Source organism: Pocillopora verrucosa, chromosome 9, assembly GCF_036669915.1.
Source record: "Pocillopora verrucosa isolate sample1 chromosome 9, ASM3666991v2, whole genome shotgun sequence".
NCBI classification, from domain to species: Eukaryota; Metazoa; Cnidaria; class Anthozoa; order Scleractinia; family Pocilloporidae; genus Pocillopora; species Pocillopora verrucosa.
This window is the reverse complement of record NC_089320.1, coordinates 8,045,844-8,066,622: the sequence shown is the minus strand read 5'-3', so window position 1 is coordinate 8,066,622 and position 20,779 is coordinate 8,045,844. Positions and strand designations below refer to the sequence as shown.

The following is a 20,779-nucleotide window of genomic DNA, read 5'->3' as shown; positions in this document are numbered from 1 at the left end:
TTGCTTAAGCTTATCATAAAAACTCTTAGTTTTTACTTTAACTCTCTAACATCCTTTCTCTTCTAGAATGTGAGCTATGCCTGCTCTTTTGTCTGTTTCAAATTAAGGAAAGAAAAGGAAAAGAGATCATGTACCATTGTTATGGTGTTAATTGCAACATTCGTGATTGTTTAGATATTCATGACCCAAACATACCAGTGCCACAGAAACGAACAATTAGTATCTTGTACTCTTAGCAGCGCATAACAACGTCAAAGCAATGGCTGACTAACATACTGGCCCTAAGGTTGTGATAAGAAAAGTAAATAGTTACAAATCTACGTTATTACTTGATTGTTCACTGCAAAAACATCGGAGCCATTAAATTGTTGATCATAAACTTCTGTTGTCAAGTTCTCTATTTTATCGTATTTCCTTAGACCCCTACACAGTTTTTTTTGTTTATCAACCTTCTGAGTAGAGTAGTTAGTGAAAAAACTTCTCGACGGCGCATTGCAGCCTCTAAAGTTGCCAAGTATGAGTGATATGTTGAAAACCACAGAGGATGTAATTCCGTAAAGCCGTGATACTTTTCAGACTTTTATGTAATGGAGGGGACGAAACTTCTCTCTAACCAAGCACTGGTCCATACCAAGGGTTACATAGCTACGGAGAGGTCTTTTTTACGCATACGGAAGTAGTTTGCGTCGAACATGACCATTTCAACTAGCTTCCTCCAGTTTGTTTATATGGGGCACTAATGACATTTATCGGGAAATAACATGCAAGGCGGATCTTTTTTCTTGTTTACCCTTGTTTGCTGACAGATTCTTTGTTTCTTACAACCAGAGCTAAGCGAATATCCATTGGCTTGTCATGAGGAACTAATCAAATGAGATCTGACCATAGCAGAGCAAACGGGGCTCATTGGGGGTCAAGACAACTAGTGAGAAAAACTAGAGAGACACCGTGTCTAGTGTACGTGGCGCTTCAGTTCGGCCACGAAAGAAAGATAACTAGTTGATTTCCGGCCACTTGATGACGTAATGCTTTCGCTTGACTTCGTTTGTTGTGCGCTAATAGATGAAGAGCAAACTATTGCACTAAACATAATCGTGAGTGAATGAAAGGCGGACGGTAACCAACTCCGGATTATTTCGTGAATCACGAACAAATCTTATGCTCGCACTCCGCATTTAGTTCGCTAATCTGCTTATGGCATCCAAGCTAAACGAGCTACATTTTTCGGGGAAGACATTTGGCACCTTTCGTGCTACTTTCGTGGACTGCTAAGGATTAAACTGCAGGTTGTCCGAAAACAAAGATGGAATTAAGTGTTGCTGTATATTTCGGACAAGTTATATGAAGGGCATAGTACTATATAGATATAATTGAATAAAAAACTCCCTCTTGCTCCGATCGACCTGCTGAGGTAAAGACACTGAAATCAGTATACTCCCTTTAATAATTTTGTTCTTTTATGGCTGTGTTGAGCCCAAGAGCCCCCTTTCTTTACGGTACCGTGACGAACAATAGTCAGTCGGTCGGCTTCTGCTCAAAGACATGTAAATACCACAGCAATGACATAAGATTCGCCTTGGAGTAAATCGATGTTTACTCGCACAATGGGGTGGTTTAAATAATCCAAAATTATGTCGTCACTAGATTCTAACATATTCGACTCGTCATCATAGGACAAACTTTATTGTCTGTTAAACGCTAAAATCAAACTCTTGAGATACTTCAAGTCACGACCATTAGTAATGAGTTAAGAATGTAACCCCTGCCCTATTTGCTAAACGGCAGCCCCCTCTCAACACGCAATTCAGTCCCACGGCCCGATGTAATGTAGTCAAGGCGGCAGATGGAAAGCCATGTACAAACTTTACATTACGTAATACCTATAAAAGAGGGAAAATTACCCATGGACACGGTTGAAAAAAACAGCAGACTAAGGCTTGCCTGAGGTTTTCTTCTTTCTTGCCCGCTATCATACGACTTCCGTGGATTAAGAACAGGAAGTCACTTGCTCTTATTGTAAGCGGGAACGAACGTGCGCCTGCCGATGACTTTACAAATCATTCTTACCAACTTAAAAAAACAAAAAAACTTGTCACGCGCGAAAACTGATACGTGACCCGAGCAGAAACTTCCTTAGGTTTTTCTCTGCTTTCGTTTTCGTTTGATCATTTGCCTCTGTGTTTTATCCTTTTAAATTCATTTTAATCTTATGATTTAATAAACCTGAAAATAACATTTCATAGTTCCCCGTCTACAACGTTTTCATCCAACCCTTTCCTGGCGCCTTGTTGTTTCTGTCCATTGTGTGGAAAGTACTTTCAAGTTTTTCTTTTGTTTCAGTCTAATAACCATGTTTCCTATTTGGCTTTAACTCATACATTTTTCCTTTGTGGCCTTTTTCTTCGCTACCTTTCTGGCGTGGAAATTAACGTACAGACCTAGCAGTAATTAACTTTAGTAAGCTCGTTAACCGCTAGTATTTGCTTTCCGAATAAACATGTTATTCTGATCATTTTCCATTGGCTGTTTGAAAAATTGCCGCTCGAATGACCAATCTGGGAATTAAAACTTTTGTTTGTGGCTACTTGATAGTCATCTGCCTGACTTCATCATCGTCTTTCTTTGGGTGATAGCTGAGCAAGGCTACAACGCGTTCGCAAAACTGTGAAAACAGTTCCCGAATCGTTTACTTTCGTGAGGAAATGTACGATTAGTGAGCTAATCCTGTACGTTAACATCCTTTTCTGCTTTAACCACATGTTAAACGCGTTAGCTAATCCCTAAAATAAGTGATCACGTTCCTGAAGGGTTCTTCAGAGGTTAATTAAATACAAGAATGCCGACTGATATTGCCTGAAAGGTCAAAATGGATTTTCTCTCTGTTAACCTGATGCTCCATCTATTACGTATACGAGAGTTCTTTTCAAGGATTAGCATTTTGTTGAGGCTGGGTCTTGATTGCTGACCCTTGATTGCGAAAAAACAAAACAAAAATAGTCTAAGGAGTGAGTGGCGTGGGTGGGTGTGCGCGAAATAAAGCAGTCAATGTTCACTGTCGTATAGTTAAAAATAAAAACCGTAGTGGTCAGCAGTGACCGTGACGTTACCTTTTTTCACAAAAAACGTACCCCGTGAGGTTAGAAACCTTCCATTACGACTGACTTAAGATATTACTGTGGTAGCTGTCGTTATCATTAACACTACATTGCAAGGCACTTTAGTCATCCAATAAGGATGCAGTTACTTGTTAATGTCACGCTCGAGACGCAACTATCAATTCAAAAAAGTGCACCATACCCTCACGAACTCACTACAAACTTATTATAAATTTGAGGAACCAAGAACTATGCAGCTGTTAGTCTCACCGGAAAGTCCTTACCATAAATAACAGTCAGAATTGCAATTGAAGAGAAGGACGAATACGCATTGTTACAAAGTTCAATTATGAACTTTGCACAGTTAAAAAGAAGACTTGACGGTTCTCGCGTAAATATGGAAAAATCATCTACTCTCTACCATGGCCATGGATATTTAATGTTGTTTCACTGAAAGACTTTTAACAAAGGTACGACTTTACAACTCTGAATCAAATCGATAGTACGTTACGCGAATGGATGATTCACCTTAACAAATACAATATACGTTCGAGCAGACAACAGTTAAATTATGTTAGTCGGCATACCGTAGAATCCCAATTTTAAGTCCCTTTCGAAGTCTAATCTTGTTTGGTTACAGATTGTAATTAATACTACAGCTTTAAATTTTTTTTCGTTTCGTTTTCTTTTGGTATTAGCTTGCCCCACCCCCTTCCTATCCCCTGTCACCCCATCAACGTAAGTCACATGGAACGGCCTCTCGGGACAGTGTTTCTTCCGAGGCCTCATAACTGGGATTTTACACTTGCATGACCTGAGCCAATTGACAACTGCATCTACCAGTAATGATCATAATTTGCACCTGCACCAGCGATGGCTTGATGTCCAAGGCTTTCTGAACAATAAGGTATTTACATTTCACTTTCCTTGACTAAATAAAAAAGCATATTGGATGGGCGAAGAAGTGACCAGTTCTCTTTCAATTTTTGACTGAAAACAGTTTTTTACATTAAAAAGGGAAGACATACATAAAAATCCTCCAAAGTGTTACAGATTTCTTTTAAACACACTCACATCCGTGATTTTCCTGATGATGAATGCATAATGACGTTCCTTGGAGCACTCTAACGTAAAGTGACTGAGGAGGGCTTCGTAATTCACTTATCGGCAGAGCCAAAGCTTTACCGCAAAAAATATTTCATTGAGCTCGAGGCTGACGTGGAAATGATGTTCTGACCAGAGCTGCAGAGGAAATTGAATTCTAATTTGTTGCTACGAAGAATCAAACATGGCAATCCGTTATTGATAGGTTACGCTGTCTCTGTCTTACGTTCCAATGAAGACACTCGGCCAGACTTACAAACCAGTCCGCTATCTGATTTTCACTATTTACACACGGCACAGGGTAAATAGACGTCGTAATTTGAATGCTGAAAAGTAAAAACAATGGTGAACTTTGGAAAGAGAGGATAGTTCCTCCTAACTGAGGTGGTCACTTACGTAAATCTGACAACAAAATTGATCTCTCCTCCTGCTAACACAAGTCCTGATCAACAGGATTTTGCTGCCCTTCGAATGAACGGCTTCACTCAATCCGTATGCGTGCAAAAATAGATGTACCTCATCTCGATGTGCAGTTTCCGTGACACAAGCCTGGAGAGACTTATGAAAAATGGCGTGTCGATTGTCAAACATGGCCAATTTGTGGGAATGACAGCTCAGTTCTTTTTCTCGATACATGCACTGTATATTCAAACTATATTCTGCACAGTAAATCCACGAATTCACCATAGTGTCACTTTATATGAGAGGTGTTAATTTTTTTCGTCCCGAACCTATACCAGATCTTCTAAAAAACATTATCTGTACCCACAGGCAGCCCAAGTATAAGGAGAGGTATTTTTTATTGAGAATTTGACTGTATTTTTTATTCCTAGGAGCGGTCGTAAATATTTCCATACATGACCTTATTTCGCAAGATGATCGATATCATCTCGTAGCTGGAGCTATGGCTGCCTGTGCTGTACTTAGTCTAACAGTGAACAAGTTAGCTGGTGTCTGAAACGATGACTTGAAAAAGACACAACGCATGAAGACAAAGATGAATCTTCACCTGTCTCCCACGTGAAGTTCTTGTCGCTGTCTTCCATCAAATGAGGTCCAAGCTGAACTTCTGCTCTCTGAACTGACTACAATCTATAGTTGCATAGAGAAAGAGAAAAAGCAATTCTTGAGTCTAACATTGCTTACTTACAAAACAAAAGCTTTTGTTTTTTAACTGCTCGTTCGTTTGTCTGATTTAAGTTTTCCAATTTTATAAGCTCTTTATACCTTAAGTTCTACTCCCGCTGGGAGGATGATGGGCCTGAATGAGAGAGAGTGCGGACAGACAGGAGTAACTAAGATTCCGGCCACGCTGGGGTGAACCATCGAGGCTCCTGCAGCTACTGCATATGCTGTACTGCCAGTTGGGGTGGAGACGATAAGACCTGCAAAAATCAAGGTTATTAACAACGTTCATGTCACGGTCATGGGAATGAATTCTCAAGGATCAACTGCAAGTTGATAATCTAATCAGCGTGATTCCTTTCAAAGCTTTTGGAAATTAGTATGCAATACACCTTTGTACACTGACGATCTGAGAAAATAAATGACAGAACAAGATTAGTGTGAAGGGACAGCATCTTACCGTCTCCTTGTACGGATGTGATGTGGTGGTCATTGCAATATATTTCTAAGTTTGTGAGGTACGAAGACGGACCACGGTCAACGACCACCTCGTTCAATACCTGTAGGGCAAAATCACATGTACTTATCATTAAAAATAATTCAAGAAAGTAGTATACCAAAAAAATAAAACTGGACTAAAAAAGTTAAAGGAATTCACAGAAGACGGTAACGATTGAAATCCGAATACTGATGGTCAGCACTCTAATGTAAGACTGCAGTAAAACATCCACATGCACGACAAGTGGATTAAGAACCTTCAGGCAAATGTGATGAATAAAGTACCCATTAAAGAGGAACTACTTCAGCCTACTATAATTGAACAGGTTCTTTTTTTAAAAATAATAGTAAGTATCAACGTTAGAAAACAGTGGCTTTTGACATTTATTCCATAATCTCGATTTAATCACCAAAAATACTACCTCACTCTTACATGCACAAGCCCCATCTGGTTTGAGAGTGCCCCCTCTTAGTACAGGTGGAATCAAACAATGAATTCTCAAAGCCTGTACAATATTACGCAGGTCTTAATTGCTTTTTTTTTAAATTGCTTTGTCTTTTTCTGCGTGTTTGTTTGTTTTAATTTTTTTTTTTTTACAACAAGCTTAAGGCAAACTGTCATAAAACTCTTAACAAAAATGCTGGGCTCAGAGAAGAACATTCGTTATTTTAAACCCCTAATTAGGTAATTAAGCCTTTTTGCGGAGAGTCGAAATCTACAACAACAACTAAGCAGCTCCTAAACCATGGGTCAGTAATATGCTACAGATGGACAAACCAAGTGACGTGTCTTTTCCTTGTCACGCTTGATAAAGTCACACTGGAGTCTGCTTCTTAGAGTTAAGCCCGCACGACCTGTAAAATTCTCTACGTTAACAATATATCAAAAGCAATTAGAAATGCGAGTAGCTTAAGGACTATTCTCTCCGTGTAATGTTCCCTCATCATACTGATGTTCCCCTAAGGAGAGAAAACAATGCTACCATGGTACAATGAATTGCCTTTGAGTTCCCTTCCATCACGGCCAATTCCAGGCATGAAAGCTTGAGTCAATTTGAGTATATTTTAAAGAAAAGCTTGTTCTTCCTAGAGCCCCTCTTGGGGCCACAAGAAGTCAAACTCACCTTCTAAGATTTTGGTTATTTTATCTCGAAAATCTTGAAATCTAAACGACGTGAGAAATCCCAAAGAACCAAGATGAAATGCCATAACAGGAGGGCAGCTGGACTGTAAAAAGCAAAATGGTACTTGAGTTGTACTTTGGCTTTTAGTCTGCTCTTATCATTTACATGGGTTACAGAGACTTTGCTGTTAGGACTCTCTTCCCACCCACAGAAGTCACCTACAAGACTGACAGTCAGCTGTACCGTCATTAAAACGCGTTTTGACACGATTTTCAAGAGTTCAGTCTGAGGAGTGATTGTCATTTGGTATTCTAGATAAACCGAACGGTTGCTTATTGTGTCCCCTTCATAGCAATATTTTTGGCTCGTCACTGATCAAAGCACGGGAAGAGAGCTATTCCTTTAATTATCTTTAAAGCCCTACTCAAGACTCGGACGAGGGCTGTGATACAGCGCACTTTTACTGGATCTAACATTGCACCAGTCTCTTCACTCAGGCGGTTCACCCATACATTTACTTCTTTGCACAATCTGGAGAGCAATTCATGCTTTCTTGGTCCACTATGTTTCAAGTTGGAAAGACACAAACGATCTTGTAATCCACAAACATCTTTAGCAATAATCGAAAATTCATCAAATACCATCGACTACCGACACAAACTATTTGGATACTCACCTGAAACAAAGATGAAGCATGCAAAAGTGTTCCATCCCCTCCCATGCAGATGACAAAGTCGATTTTATCATCTAACTGGTCGCCTGAAGAGTTATCAACAGAAAAGAAATCAAACACGCGGTTATGCGTGATCAAATCACCGCATGTAATGAAAGTAAAGGTGCTCGTCTTTCTTCATCCGCAGATGATAAGAGAATATCTATTGCTTGGTGATAAATGGCTTATTTAGCATCTTTTGTTTGAAAAAAAGATGCTTAAACCAACAAAACGTTCAGGTTCGATTCAGTTTGTATGCATACTTTCATTCATAGAGATAGGCAAGACAACTTACCCTCTTTAAAAATGCACATTTTCGATCTCACACATGTAAATTTTTCGTCTTTGCGTACTAGTAGATCCCGTACAGCAGATTCTTCAGCGTAAATAACCATTTTTCTCTCCTATGAAATTATCAATAGAAGATAGAAAAGGTATTCAACATCCAAAATGATATTTATTTCATACATAGTGAGATTTACACTGTGAAGTTCGTTCGTGTCTCCGATTGGACGAACGATGTATGTCACAGTCGTTCGCCTCCAATCTTTGAATTGAAATGTGAAAAAAAACTCAGTAAGTACGAAATAAAAACATCATACCATGGAAAATGCTTGAACGATTTTTATTCACGAGTTGCGATGCATCAAAAACTCACTCGTTCTCCGCGCTCCGTCGTTCGTTTTTTCGATGCATCGCAACTCGTGAATAAAAATCATTCGTGCGCACTTTCCATGGAATAATCTCTATATAAACTGTATATACTCCATTTGGCGCTAATTTAATGCTAGAGTATTTTTCCGCGAACAACTGTGCAGAGAAGAAAACGTTTGGGAGAGCGAACGTCGTTGAAAACTGCTGCTGAGCCTCGAGGAAACAGCCGATTATGTCCAAGGACAAATATAAACGGATTATTTCAAGCCAATTGGGCGCTAACGTGTTTGTTATCCCTAAAATCTAATTGGCAATAAATGTACACATGTTTGTCTCGTCCTCTGTATACCAACAGGAAAACATTTTCCCAACTTGTGTCCATTTTTGTAAAGAAGACATTTACTGCACTGAATCCTTAGTTTACGGAAAATTGGGGGATATCAACAAATATTCTCCAGTTTTAGCAAAGATTTATATTCACCTCAGACGTGACATACCATAACATGCTGGTTCTCTAAAACAGAGTACAATCAACTTTGGCCTCACCTCTGTGAGCCATCGGGTGAGTTCCTTAAAGCTTTCCGTCACCTCCTGATCCATTAGTTTTTTTATTACTAGCACATTCTGGGGTGGCTTGGCCCAGGCCAAGAAGTGCTCCGAGGGGTCTACATGGCTGCTATAGCAGGAATATGGAGGAACGAAGTTGCATTTGGTTAAACATATTTAATCTGAGAGAAGACTGACATGACCCAGACGTCAATAGTAGTACTACCTCATCTACACCATGGTCTGATTTGAGACAAAAGGAAGTTTGATGGTTTGTTTGAGACTTCTCCTGGATTTCAAGCAAATATTTAGCTTTAAGCCCACCACAAAGTCGTTCGTCATTACATGATTAAGTTACGAACATGCAAAGGCTATTATATATCTTCGTCTATAAAAAAGGTTTAACCCAGTTTCATTTGCAATACAGTTTCAGGAGGTCCGTCATCATAAAACCTCACCACTAGAATATTGTTAGTGAGAAAGCAAGTTTCAACGGTAAGATATTCACGTTTGTGTTAACTAATGACCACCCAGCACAACGTAGATATTCCACCTGTGGTATTCGAAGAAGACAAAAACGTGGTTACCTGCCTGGAAGCGAGAATATTTCCGAAAATACAAGTATATCCTAAGGACCGATCCGACCCTAAAATCAGTACTGAACCTGTATTTCCAAGAAACTATTAATCTGCGTAAATGACGTCGGAAAATAAATTAAAAACCCAACAGGACACGGAACAGTTCAAACTTGGGGCTTTACTTTTGATGGGAAATTGCCTGAGCTAATGTGTCCAACATACTAACCATTGGCACTAAAACTAACAAGAAAACTAAAGAACTATTAGAAAGGGTTATTTATTAGCTAAAGCACATTTATTCAGTGAACGAAAAATAAATCGCTGTAGGTGAGATCTATGTTTACGAAACGTCAAGGGCTATTCAAGAGAGGCTGAGAATAGATGTGTAAGGTTTCATTCAAACTTCAAACGACCGCACCCACGCAAGCCTTCATAACTTAAACAATTAGTTTAACGGTTAGAGTGTAGCAGATTTGCGTGTCTTTTGTTTGTCCTTCTTTGTTCTTTTCATAAATATCACGTCATTAAACGTCATTGATTTGAGTTACCACAAGCAACGACATAAAAAGACGAAATGAAAAAAAAAAACAAAAAAAAAACAAAAAAAAAACAAAAAAAAACGAGTTAAAAACATTTAAAACAAACGAGAACGAACAATATTGACAACACCCTCGATTGACAACTATTACTTTGGTTATAGCAAACAAAAAATCGTAACCGTGACGAAAGTAGTTCAACATGCGGCCTTCATTAGCATAGTCACTGAGATTGTTATTGTTTTCTCGACAAAATATCTTGTTTGTGTATCTAAAACAATGAGGAAAAAGTTTTGTACAGTCTCCAAAAAATTCAGAAGATAATTTCGTTTATTTAAATAAAAATCTATATTTGTATGTTCAATTGAGCCCTTTTATTATTTGGCGCTAGTGGGGATTTCAAAAACGTGTCAGACTAGTTACCGAACTACTTATGCATTAGAGACAGAAGTTGAGAAGATATTTTACCAGTTTGTGGAAGCCTCCTTTGAATTTCTTTGATTCTGGTCACTTGGAAACGGCTCAAACTGATTAGTCGGCTTCAAGTTGAATTTCCCATTTATCCATTTGCGACCCCGATGGTCATTTTTCCTCTGCAATTTCTTTGCCGAAATAGCCTTCATAACATATGAACAGGGGGAGACAAATCCATTCAGAGACGATGATTCCATAACGCGGAAAACTATCTCAATCGACACGAAACATGAATTTTAACAAAGCTTGTTTCCGTTTTGTAACACGACGTCAAATATCACTCGGCGTAAAGAACGACGTTCGGCCGGCTTCTGATGAGCTGTGTATGACGATCACTCGCCAAAACGTGAGGAGCAAATGACGCCCGATAATGTGTGTTGTTATGCATATTATCAAATTAAATTAACATCATTGTTCAAGCTAGTGAAGAACCAAGCTTTTATCAATTAAGAGATCAAGCTAAAAATCAATACTCCAGATTTAACCCGAGGTTCTGAATACGCACATACAAGACGTATGTTCTACGGGTTCTACGCAAATTCAACAAGAAATATACTGATAAGGCAAGTCGTTCAAATTGATTTCCAGAGACAATCGTGACAGTGGTCTAAACACTGACCAGTGGATAATTGTAAATTGACTGGCTAAGCGAAACGTTTAAAATTTCGCAATCCTTTAGGATTTATGAGGACTATTTCATAAAAAAAATAGAGCACTAAGTTGACCATAACTGAACATTCTCTAAAGTCATGTTCATTACGCAAGCACAATTCTCTACAATCCAATGGAACATAAATGAAAGTAGGCTTTTTTATAATTCAGTATGAGTTATGGAGAAGCAATAATTCAAAATTTAGGACGCAATATGCCGAAATATCACCCCTGGGGTCTCTTGGTAAAAACCTAAAAATAGTGATAACAAAACAAGAGGACACGAACCGAGGACTTGGTGGGAAGAAGTTTTGAAAATCAAAGCCAATATCATTTACCAAACATATATCATGTTTGAAATGAGCAATAATGATTTTTACATAACAAGCGATATTCCCAGAAGAGAGTTGCTATTCTGCCGCTACACCAGTACGAAGAACAAAAACAACTAATAGAAAAAGATGTGAAATTAGCATTAAAAAAAATCATTTTCAAATATCATCACCACAGAAGGTAAGGAACAAATACTACGAAGAGCAAAAGCAAAATGATTTTGGTACTCGTTTGTCAGTCGCAGAGAATCCAATGACGTCAAAGTGACTAAAATAAGAATGACTTATCGACTGATTAGCAGAGGAAAGATGAAGGTAAAATTTCCGAACAGCCCTATACTACATTACACATTCAGTTCTTGGATCTAGAAACAATGGAAAGAACAATACATTTCCTTTGGGAAAACAGATTTGTTTTACAGTAGTATAAGGCTGTACGGAAATTTTACCGAGATGAATAACATAGGAGCGACTCTTACAGGTAGGATGTCAGATGATAACGAAGTTTACAGCCCAGTTGTTTCTAGGCATGCTCTTGGGCTTAAAGGGACTAGGTTACGTAGTGAGCCTGCGTGAACACTTAAAGGCGTCAAATCTCTATTGTTCCCATCGTTATTAAAAAGAAGCAAAGCACGTCGGTGTAAAAACCGACAATCACGTGGTGTTTTTGTCACGTACTGCTGAGAATGATGCGAGGAAATTAAAATTCAAAATGTGGCAATTCTCGCTCTCTCTCTTAATGAAGTTATGTTCCGACTGTCTCGGGCAAGAATAAGAAATATAAGCAAACTCTCATGCACTTAAACGTCGAAGCGACACATCCAAAACATAACAGTTTTCCTGGGAGATTTATTCAGTGTAATCATTTATTCAGTGCCAGTGCTCAAAAAAAAAAAAAAAAAAAAAAAAAGTGACAACATTCCAAGATTAACCGGACTGTATGGAACTCGACGGCAAAGGCTACCATTTCCCCCCATTTCTAAATACGCATGTACGAGTTGCGACCTAGCCTTAAACATTACAATGCTAGCTCCATACTTGTCTTTTTTTTCGCCATTTTATCGTATCTGTGGTCTACGTAAATACAATGTAAAATTTTTTTAAAATTGAAATTCAAGCACTTCAACATTGCATTTGATTTAATATGCTGTAGTATTTAATACATTTACCAACGAATTGCTTTTGTATTTTGGGGTAAAAAACAGCAAGTGTTTTGATATCGTAAAAGTGAAACGGAACCTTGCATGTAAAGCAGGAGAGAAATCAAAATACGACGTCTTCGCAAAAAATTTGTAATGAGTTGATAAAATTCCGCTTACAATAATGGGTAAGCTATGTCATCGTGTGTCACAATAGGCAAAATACATCTGTTACACGAGTCTATTGATACCCCTGTTGTTTTTGGTCAATGGATAAAGTTATTCTTTATAAAAAAAAAACGTCTGACGAACTTTCTTTGCATGTGCTTTAACGATTTTTCATAAGATCAAGATAATTCAACACCATTCTCCTTATAGGAATTTCGAATGCAAACAACCGCCAAGAGCTAGTCATAGTCAATAGTCATAGTCAATTTATCAACCAAGAATCATTTACCTCGTACATGTCCAATAATACATCGCTAAGAGGCTTACAATCACGAACGCCCGTCTTCCTAACTCGGAGCCAATTCAGCGGATCAAGATCCTAGCGAAGTAAAACTAGTTTTTCACATGATAAAAAAATGAAAGAAATGGGTACAATATACTCGTTCATGATTCAAATTACGCAGAGCAAATCTATATCGAACCAATCAGTAGGAAACAATACTTATGAAAACTGATAACGAAATGACTAAACGAAGATAAAATTTTCGGTTGAAAGTGTTAAATAACTTTTGGTTCCATATTTGCTATGTATATGGAGTATAATTTAGCCGTAAAGAATTCACGGGGACAGCGGTGCTTTTTTTTTTCCCGATAAGGACAATGACGATTCAAAAATGATACACTGAATCTCCCATTCCATTTACAATGCCACGATGTCGAAACTTTGAAAAGGTTTACCACACTGTTTTAATCAATATTGTTTCAAATGTTCGGCAATTAATTTTGAAAATAAGTTGTGGTCGACAGAGATAAAACCAAAACTTTCGACGCCAACATACCTCCTAAAACATCGTGGAAGTTTTTTATAAAATAAAACACTCTCACTTTCGATGGAGGAAATTCAAACACTCTTGATCAATAAGTAAGATAGTGCAAACTATTGACCAAAAATTGGCAACAAACTAACTTCTCCAAAGAGGACGTCCGAAAAGGTATCTTCCATTACGAGTTGTTGGATTGCGGGACTAACATACGGAGGGTTGGCAATCAAAGTGTGCCGCATCTACCACAGGCATCTCATGCTCACGCCACGAAAAAAGCGTAAAATATTTACAAATAAAGCGTCAACCGTTGTGTAGGTCTGTGGGTGACCTTCCAATCGACATAGTGTTTAGGTTAAGTAATCTATTGCATAACTTGCACCTGTTGCAAAAAAGTCATGTACTGGTGAAACAGGAAGACGACTACGTGACCGATTCCAAGAACACTTTCGCGAAGCAGAAAGAAATGACAAGGATGCATCCAAACCAGTCACTGGACACTTAAACCTTCCTTATCATTCTAAGCAGCATTTAGCAGTTTACGGCCTTTCCCTACATGTCTAGGTAGTTCGGAAAGCGGCAATACCCTAGAGAAAACATTTCTCAAATTGTTACTCTTAAACCGCAAAACTCTAGAGCAAAAATCTCTCAAATTGGTAATCTTAAACCCCAGTATATCACCGAACGCTTTTTATTCAACTAATTTAGTCTTGTTTTTATAGTTACAATGTTCCCGCCAATAACGTACTCCATTTTCTGCAGAAAAAACCCACACACAAACCACAATTTTTCCATTCGCTTTGACGAAGAGCTAACGCTCGAAACTTCAGCTTAGAAACTCTTAACAGCGGCCAATTTACGTTATCAACTCAGTCGAGAATACCAAATTACCAATTCAAATTAGCTGTCCTCGAGAAAGGCCGCCATAGAGCACAACATGTGAACGACGCCCATAAAAAAAGGCATCGCATGTTTGATGTTACCTACATAGAGTGTAGCTTTTCCGCTTCCATTCTCTGTTAGTTTTTTTGCACGACCATTTTGTTTTCTTGGGATTTGGTATTTTTTCTTTTGCATAATATGGCAATTTCGCGAAACCTCGGTGAGGCCTTTGCTTCGCTACCTTCGGAATTTACCACCAACCATGATCAATCAGTTCCACTGGCGCTCGCCTAACCCTCTTTACCATTAGTTCCCTTTGTGTTAAATTGTTCAGTTAAAACGCAGTAAGCTGGACTTTTCTTGTTTTTGTGTCAATCACAAATTAAGGAAAGTACACTGACGGCCCCACAACGAATATGTGTGCCCTGTATGCTTCTTGGAGGATATTTCATTCCCTTTTAAATTCCAACCAGACCTCAAAATGAGATGTTCTTTGTATCTATGTGTTGAAACATCTTTTTTCTTATTTGTATCTTTATTTGCTGCTTTGCTGCCCCTTGCACTATCTTTATTCGGCTCTGTTAGCTTCTTGAGTTTGAAATTTCGCTTTCCATTGATGTTTAAATTGGGAGTCTTTATAATAGGCCATTTTCGATACATTAAAATTCAACCATGTCTCCGAGGCTTGGGGGAAAAAACATAAGAAATCACATCGAGGTTGAGGGATCAATATTTAAATTCTTTGTTTTATCCCCCATAGCCTCGAAGCCAAGTGTAACTTAGATTTTTAATACATCGAAAATGGCCAATTAAATTCTTCTTCTCCTTCATAATGACATCATATTTTGCCGATAAACTGGTGCTCCCCAAAGGACTGACCTGGCTTTACTATTTATTTCTTAAAGTAACTAACCTGCGCTTCTTTTCATCTTCCCACAGGTGTCCTTTCCTTCCAAAGAGAAGTACAGGTGGAGGAGGATTTATTGATCTTCTCCTGAATCTGCTACCTCCGCTTCTGAAAATTGAACAATTTAACTCTTTCAACGAGAACTTATGCAGATCGCAACTGAGATCAATTTATTACGTATTCTATTAAGTAGAGTTATGGTGAAAGCCCCACCAATTGAATATTGATGAATGTCCACCAAATTCAAAATTGATTTTTAAACAATTTTTGAAGAAAGAGATCAAATACTGGAGAAGTGCGGAACAGGACAACAGTCAGTCAGTTGAAGAATGAAAGTGAAACTGAAAGCAAATTGCAGCATATTAATTTGCGATACTATTGCTCATTCTTTTGTATTTCAACCCTTTTAGCGTCAATGAAAGCTAATCATGATAACCATTTGTATGATCCCTGTATGACAGCTATATTAAATGATAGCCATTGACGAAAGGCTGACTTCACTGCACACTCAAGGCTGGTTGATGCAGTCATGAAACTTCAAAGAGCATCCTTGATTTCCTTCATCATTGGGTATACAGTTTCTATTTCAGCTGGCTCCTCTCAAAATGAAAATTCAGTTTCATCCACAGACTTGAGCTCTCATCGATAAAAATTTGTGATTTCATTATAGGGTGTGTGTTGAGATAGTGGGAAAGGATTTTATTAAGATAAAAAGGTTTTTTTTTTCCATCTTATCTTTCCCAACAACTTCATGTACATTATGGGTGTGTCTACCACCCTTAGGAGGATCCTATAAACCTGCCACCGACTATAGCTAGAGAAAGTCTGGGAAAGCTGACAAGTAACAGTGGAAAATTTACAAGATTATGGTTTCTACCACAGCAGGGACCCTAAACATGATTTCCGGTCACTGACCACAGTGGTGAAAATGTTATACATGTGTAATATCGACCAAGTGTTAGGTCGTGATGGCTGGGTATTGGCCAAGTTTTTTCGCATATTTATGGACAGAGATGAAGGCGAGGTCCATAATGGCTAATATCCAGCCATCGTGCCCGAACAAGCTTGGTCAATAAAGGATTTAATATATACCAAAACTATTTCATTCTATAAGAATCATGAATGACTTGTTTCTTTCAAGAGCTGAGAAAAATAGCCAACTGTGTTTGTAGCACAATAGGCCCACAACAGTCATTTATTTTTTTTCTGTTTTTACTGTCTTCTGTCACTTTTTGTGATTCCCTCACAATATAATCCAAAAATGATGAACTTTGATAGTCCGCTCTATGCAATGTTTTTCTTGTGCAGGATCAAAGTAGGAAATCCTGAGCAGGCAAGATGGGCCAATGACAAACACAGGATTTGTTTCATATTACCCATGAGTGCTGCCAGTGATGCACAATGTAACATAAGATGTATATTGCACATTGATAATCACTGGAAAACCTTGATATTATCAAATAAGACTGACTGCTTATTATGTTTGACCCACAGTAAAGATTATTTTCAAGAGTTACTTAAGAAAGCAAATGACATTAACTCTTGTTTGGAAGGCATTGTTCTGATTTTCAAGTGACTAAAGCCTAATTTCATTTCTTCTCAGGTTTGTTTCAAACAAAGAGACAACTTCTCTCTAAGTCTCATTTAATTCCTAGAAATAAATCAATATCACTTTTAACTGATAATACTCCTTTCTTTGGTTCATATTTCAGACCTGTTAACTTCTTTCTAACACTTGGTCTTACTAACACCTTGGTCCCTATATTACATTATTTTTTCTTTCTCTTTTATTGGGGAAAATCCAATAAAAAAAATCTGTACATAATTATAGCACTTATAAAGTCAAGGGAGTAAGGATATTATGCACTGACACCAATATTTGGTATGACCTAAGGAGTCTGGTTCCCAGAGAATGTGCAATGATTGACATATGGTTTGATGTTGAATTGAAACACTTCCTTTTTTAGGAACACAGACTTGTGAAGTATTTAATGAAGAACGCAATTTTGCTTCCTCACTACTATTCGAACCTATTGAAATATCTTTCTCCAGTTTTGTCATCTTTTGTGATTGCTTTGTTCCATCACCACAAGCCTGTAAACCCATAATTATACAAGTACTTAAAATCTTAGGGTTGGTTATTCACACAAGCCCTAACCCAATTAATGGGCCTCAGGCTTTCTCTACAAGAGGGTTGATTTAATTATATTTCAGCTTTCTTGATACTGTTCTCAGAACAAGTGTTCAGGTAAAAGACTCAGCTAAATTGAAGATTGTCTAGGACATGAATTTGTTAAACAATGCCAAAACTTTGCTTAAATAATCAGGCTGTAATGACCAACTTAATTATCTATATCTTTCTGAAAGTGATTTCAGAGATGTGCAGTGAGTTACCTATTCCAACCATCTTTCAAAAGGCCACACAACCAAGAATGTATACAAAATATCTATTGCTTCAAAATCCCAACTTTCAAATTGGATGATAGTGAAACAAGTGATTGTAAGTCCCATCAAAAGTGGTAATTAACTACCATGCAAGTCTGGGCTCTAAACCTTGTGATCATTTATCAGTCATGATGGGTATTGAAAAAGAAAAAACAAAACAAAAGATGCTACATTCCATTGTCATTGGGTATGAGAAACATGAGTATGAGTACTTCTTGCACCATTTTTCCCCTAAATTTTACTCTTCCAGTGGTAACAGGTGAAGCCTAGCCCCATAGATGCCATGGTCACCTCAACTATACACATGTAAAATTCATCAGCTTCCAACAGTTTCAAATTTAAAATCTAAAATTTAAAATTCAGACATGCCCTACAAAAAGCAGTTTGTTGTATTGTATTTGAGACAATCTTGTTTAATCAACTGTGTTGATAATGTAAATTGGTCTTCATGAAAAGTCTCTTGGACTGGCATCTCAAGCATTAGCCCTTTGTCAGAGCGAATAGAGGAGGGGTTAACTTGCAAAATGTCAGCTTTAGAAACTCTTAATGGTGGCCAATTTACATTATCAACACAGTTGATAGTGTAAATTGTAACAAGGCAGCACTTCATCTTCTTCAGAAACTTAATCCCCCCTTCATTTTATTGTATATGGACCAGCTTAGTATAAATTATCTATACAGTTACTGCTAGATTTGAGGTGTCTTCACTGAATAGTTATAAGTGTGCCTGCACTGCTCTACCTTTTATAATGGAATGTCTCAACAAAGTTATAGTTATTCATATGGAGTTGTCCACTGACAACACCACCTCATCTGTGGTGGAGCATCAGACCATAAAAATAAGTTGGTCTGGAGTTTGAATCAGTATGGACTGAATTGTTTTTTGACCCACACTTTTATCTTCTTTTATTAGAAGTGCAAGCTTAAAATTTACCCAGATTAAGCCTGATTGCAATGCCTTGGTCAATCAATCCTCCTTAAGAGAAACTTTCACCTTTAAAAAAAATTCATGTCTGTCAAGAGTTAAATAACCTTTAACCTAGCTTAGTAATGCTTTCATAGGACTTTTAAAATCCAGACTTTGATTTTCAATGAAACACTCACAGGTTTTTCTTTAACCAATGTTTTCACAGTCTGTGGTGAGGATATTTTAACTGTGATCACACTTATGTGTCCACCTGCGCCAGTTCTTTAGGGGAAATGTTAAGTTTGCAAGATCAAGGCAACTGAACATTCGTTTTTATTTGCCCCCCCCCCCCCCCAACCCTGCACGGCTTGATATGTTTCTTGTAGTTAAATTTCTCTCACACAGGTGGTCCAATATCCACAATCACTGCGGAACTTAATTATCATAATCATGTAGTTTTCAACAGATTCCTTCGGATTCAGTCGGTGCAGACCAGTTCTTAATCAAAGAAGTACTACATACAATTTCGATTATTGGAGAAAAAACTGAGTCACTTCCAATAGATTGTCCAGAATTTGACTCAAATATCAAATAGCTTTGCAAACAGCAAGTCCGTTCAAAACACGTTAAAACAATACTTCTAGTGAGTCGAATGTATACATTAAGACAGCTGTTTTCATGACTTAGTAATTATTGTACTCATTGCAGAGCCACCAACATTTCTGCTCCTCAGTTATTATGTTTTGACTCTTTTGACCACTTTTGGAGTCAAATTTCACCGGCACTGTTGGTTGTGTTTAGGAATTGTGAGATGGACAGGAAAGATGGTGCAGTAGGTATCACAAAGCAACATTACATAAACACAACATGGGCACGACAGTCTGGGAAATCAGCTTTAGTCTTAGCTGCCAACTGTAACGATTGTCAAGATTACACACTTTGTGAGAAACAAGCACCGTGATAATTTTATACGATAGATAGTTACCGGAATATATGATTAGGAACTACCGGTCGAGTATATTCTTCCGACGCTTGTACATGTAAAAGTTCATTCGCCCACCAAATCGCCTATAACACTTACCCAAGTCGATAGCATCCATTAGCATTACATACTAGCCAGGATGACGATTTTTCGCTATCTCCAACTGATTCATCATTTTCTCTTAAACGTGCTGGACCTGGAGCGCTCACTCTCCTCGCCATTTCTTGTCAACAAGCTCTCACACTTTCGAATTACTATGGTTGCGGAGGTCTGGGGCTACAGGTAAATCACGCACTTCCTTGGTTACGTAACCAAATTTCGTCCTCCACAAAGGCAGTATCAACAAACACTAAACATGAATATCGCTTAAGTTTTTCCGTTCGTAAAACGTGTGTAAAGAGAAAAAGTATGAGTCAGCGAAAACAAGTTGAGGCTTTCTTGTTGAAAATTGGTTCGTGTAATAACCATGTTGGGAAAATGACCTGAAATCCCATACAAATCCGTGTGATCTATAGCCATATTTGATATTGCGTGACGTAAGCTACTCGTTTCTCTGCACTCACCTGATTGACAAAACGACGAAGTAGAGATATGACAACTTTTAGTAAACGGATGCGTTTACGCACGTAAACGTTCATTTCTACGGACATGATATTCGTGAGGCGCGTTCAAGTGCGTGGAAAAAACGCGACAGTGGAAATATAGCTTTAGTTAAAGAGGAAAATGTCCTATGCAAAGAGTGTGACGATGACTTCGAACGGATCTTTTCCTCAAATGAGCATTTTGAGTTACTTTATTTCTTAGGGCTACTATTAAATTATATTTGTATGGTAGGAATAGGACCTATCGCCTTTCTTTTCCACCCAAAATACGAACTGGGGCCATGACACAAGACCTGAGAGAATCTTATGACATCAATTTTGTGAAAATAAATGTAAAACGCAATGGAGTCAACATTCATGAATTCCAGGTCAGTCCAATGAGTCGTAAATACTTACTTTTTCGCGGTACTTAATTCCGATTCGTGTCTATAAGGAATAAAATTCGCAAAAAGACCAAAGATCACGTCTGCATTCAAACCATAGACATCGCCCTGTCA

General features: G+C 38.0%; 1 protein-coding gene across 2 annotated transcripts; it reads right to left on the bottom strand.

The window, feature by feature from the left end:
• Window positions 1-3,513: 3,513 nt before the first annotated feature.
• Window positions 3,514-19,922, bottom strand: LOC131784683 (NAD kinase). Of its 2 annotated transcripts, none has more exons than XM_059101497.2 (11): window positions 19,780-19,922; window positions 15,353-15,454; window positions 8,859-8,988; window positions 7,954-8,062; window positions 7,623-7,705; window positions 6,947-7,049; window positions 6,601-6,677; window positions 5,785-5,884; window positions 5,427-5,584; window positions 5,209-5,291; window positions 3,514-4,525 (listed from the first exon to the last, which is right to left on the bottom strand). In XM_059101497.2, the coding sequence occupies exons 1-11, from the start codon at window positions 19,899-19,901 to the stop codon at window positions 4,378-4,380; spliced, it is 1,215 nt and encodes a 404-aa protein (XP_058957480.1). In that variant the 5' UTR covers window positions 19,902-19,922; the 3' UTR covers window positions 3,514-4,377. The 2 variants fall into 2 exon arrangements, with proteins under 2 accessions (XP_058957480.1, XP_058957481.1); XM_059101498.2 differs by having other exon boundaries at window positions 8,859-8,985.
• Between the last annotated feature and the right edge of the window lie 857 nt (window positions 19,923-20,779).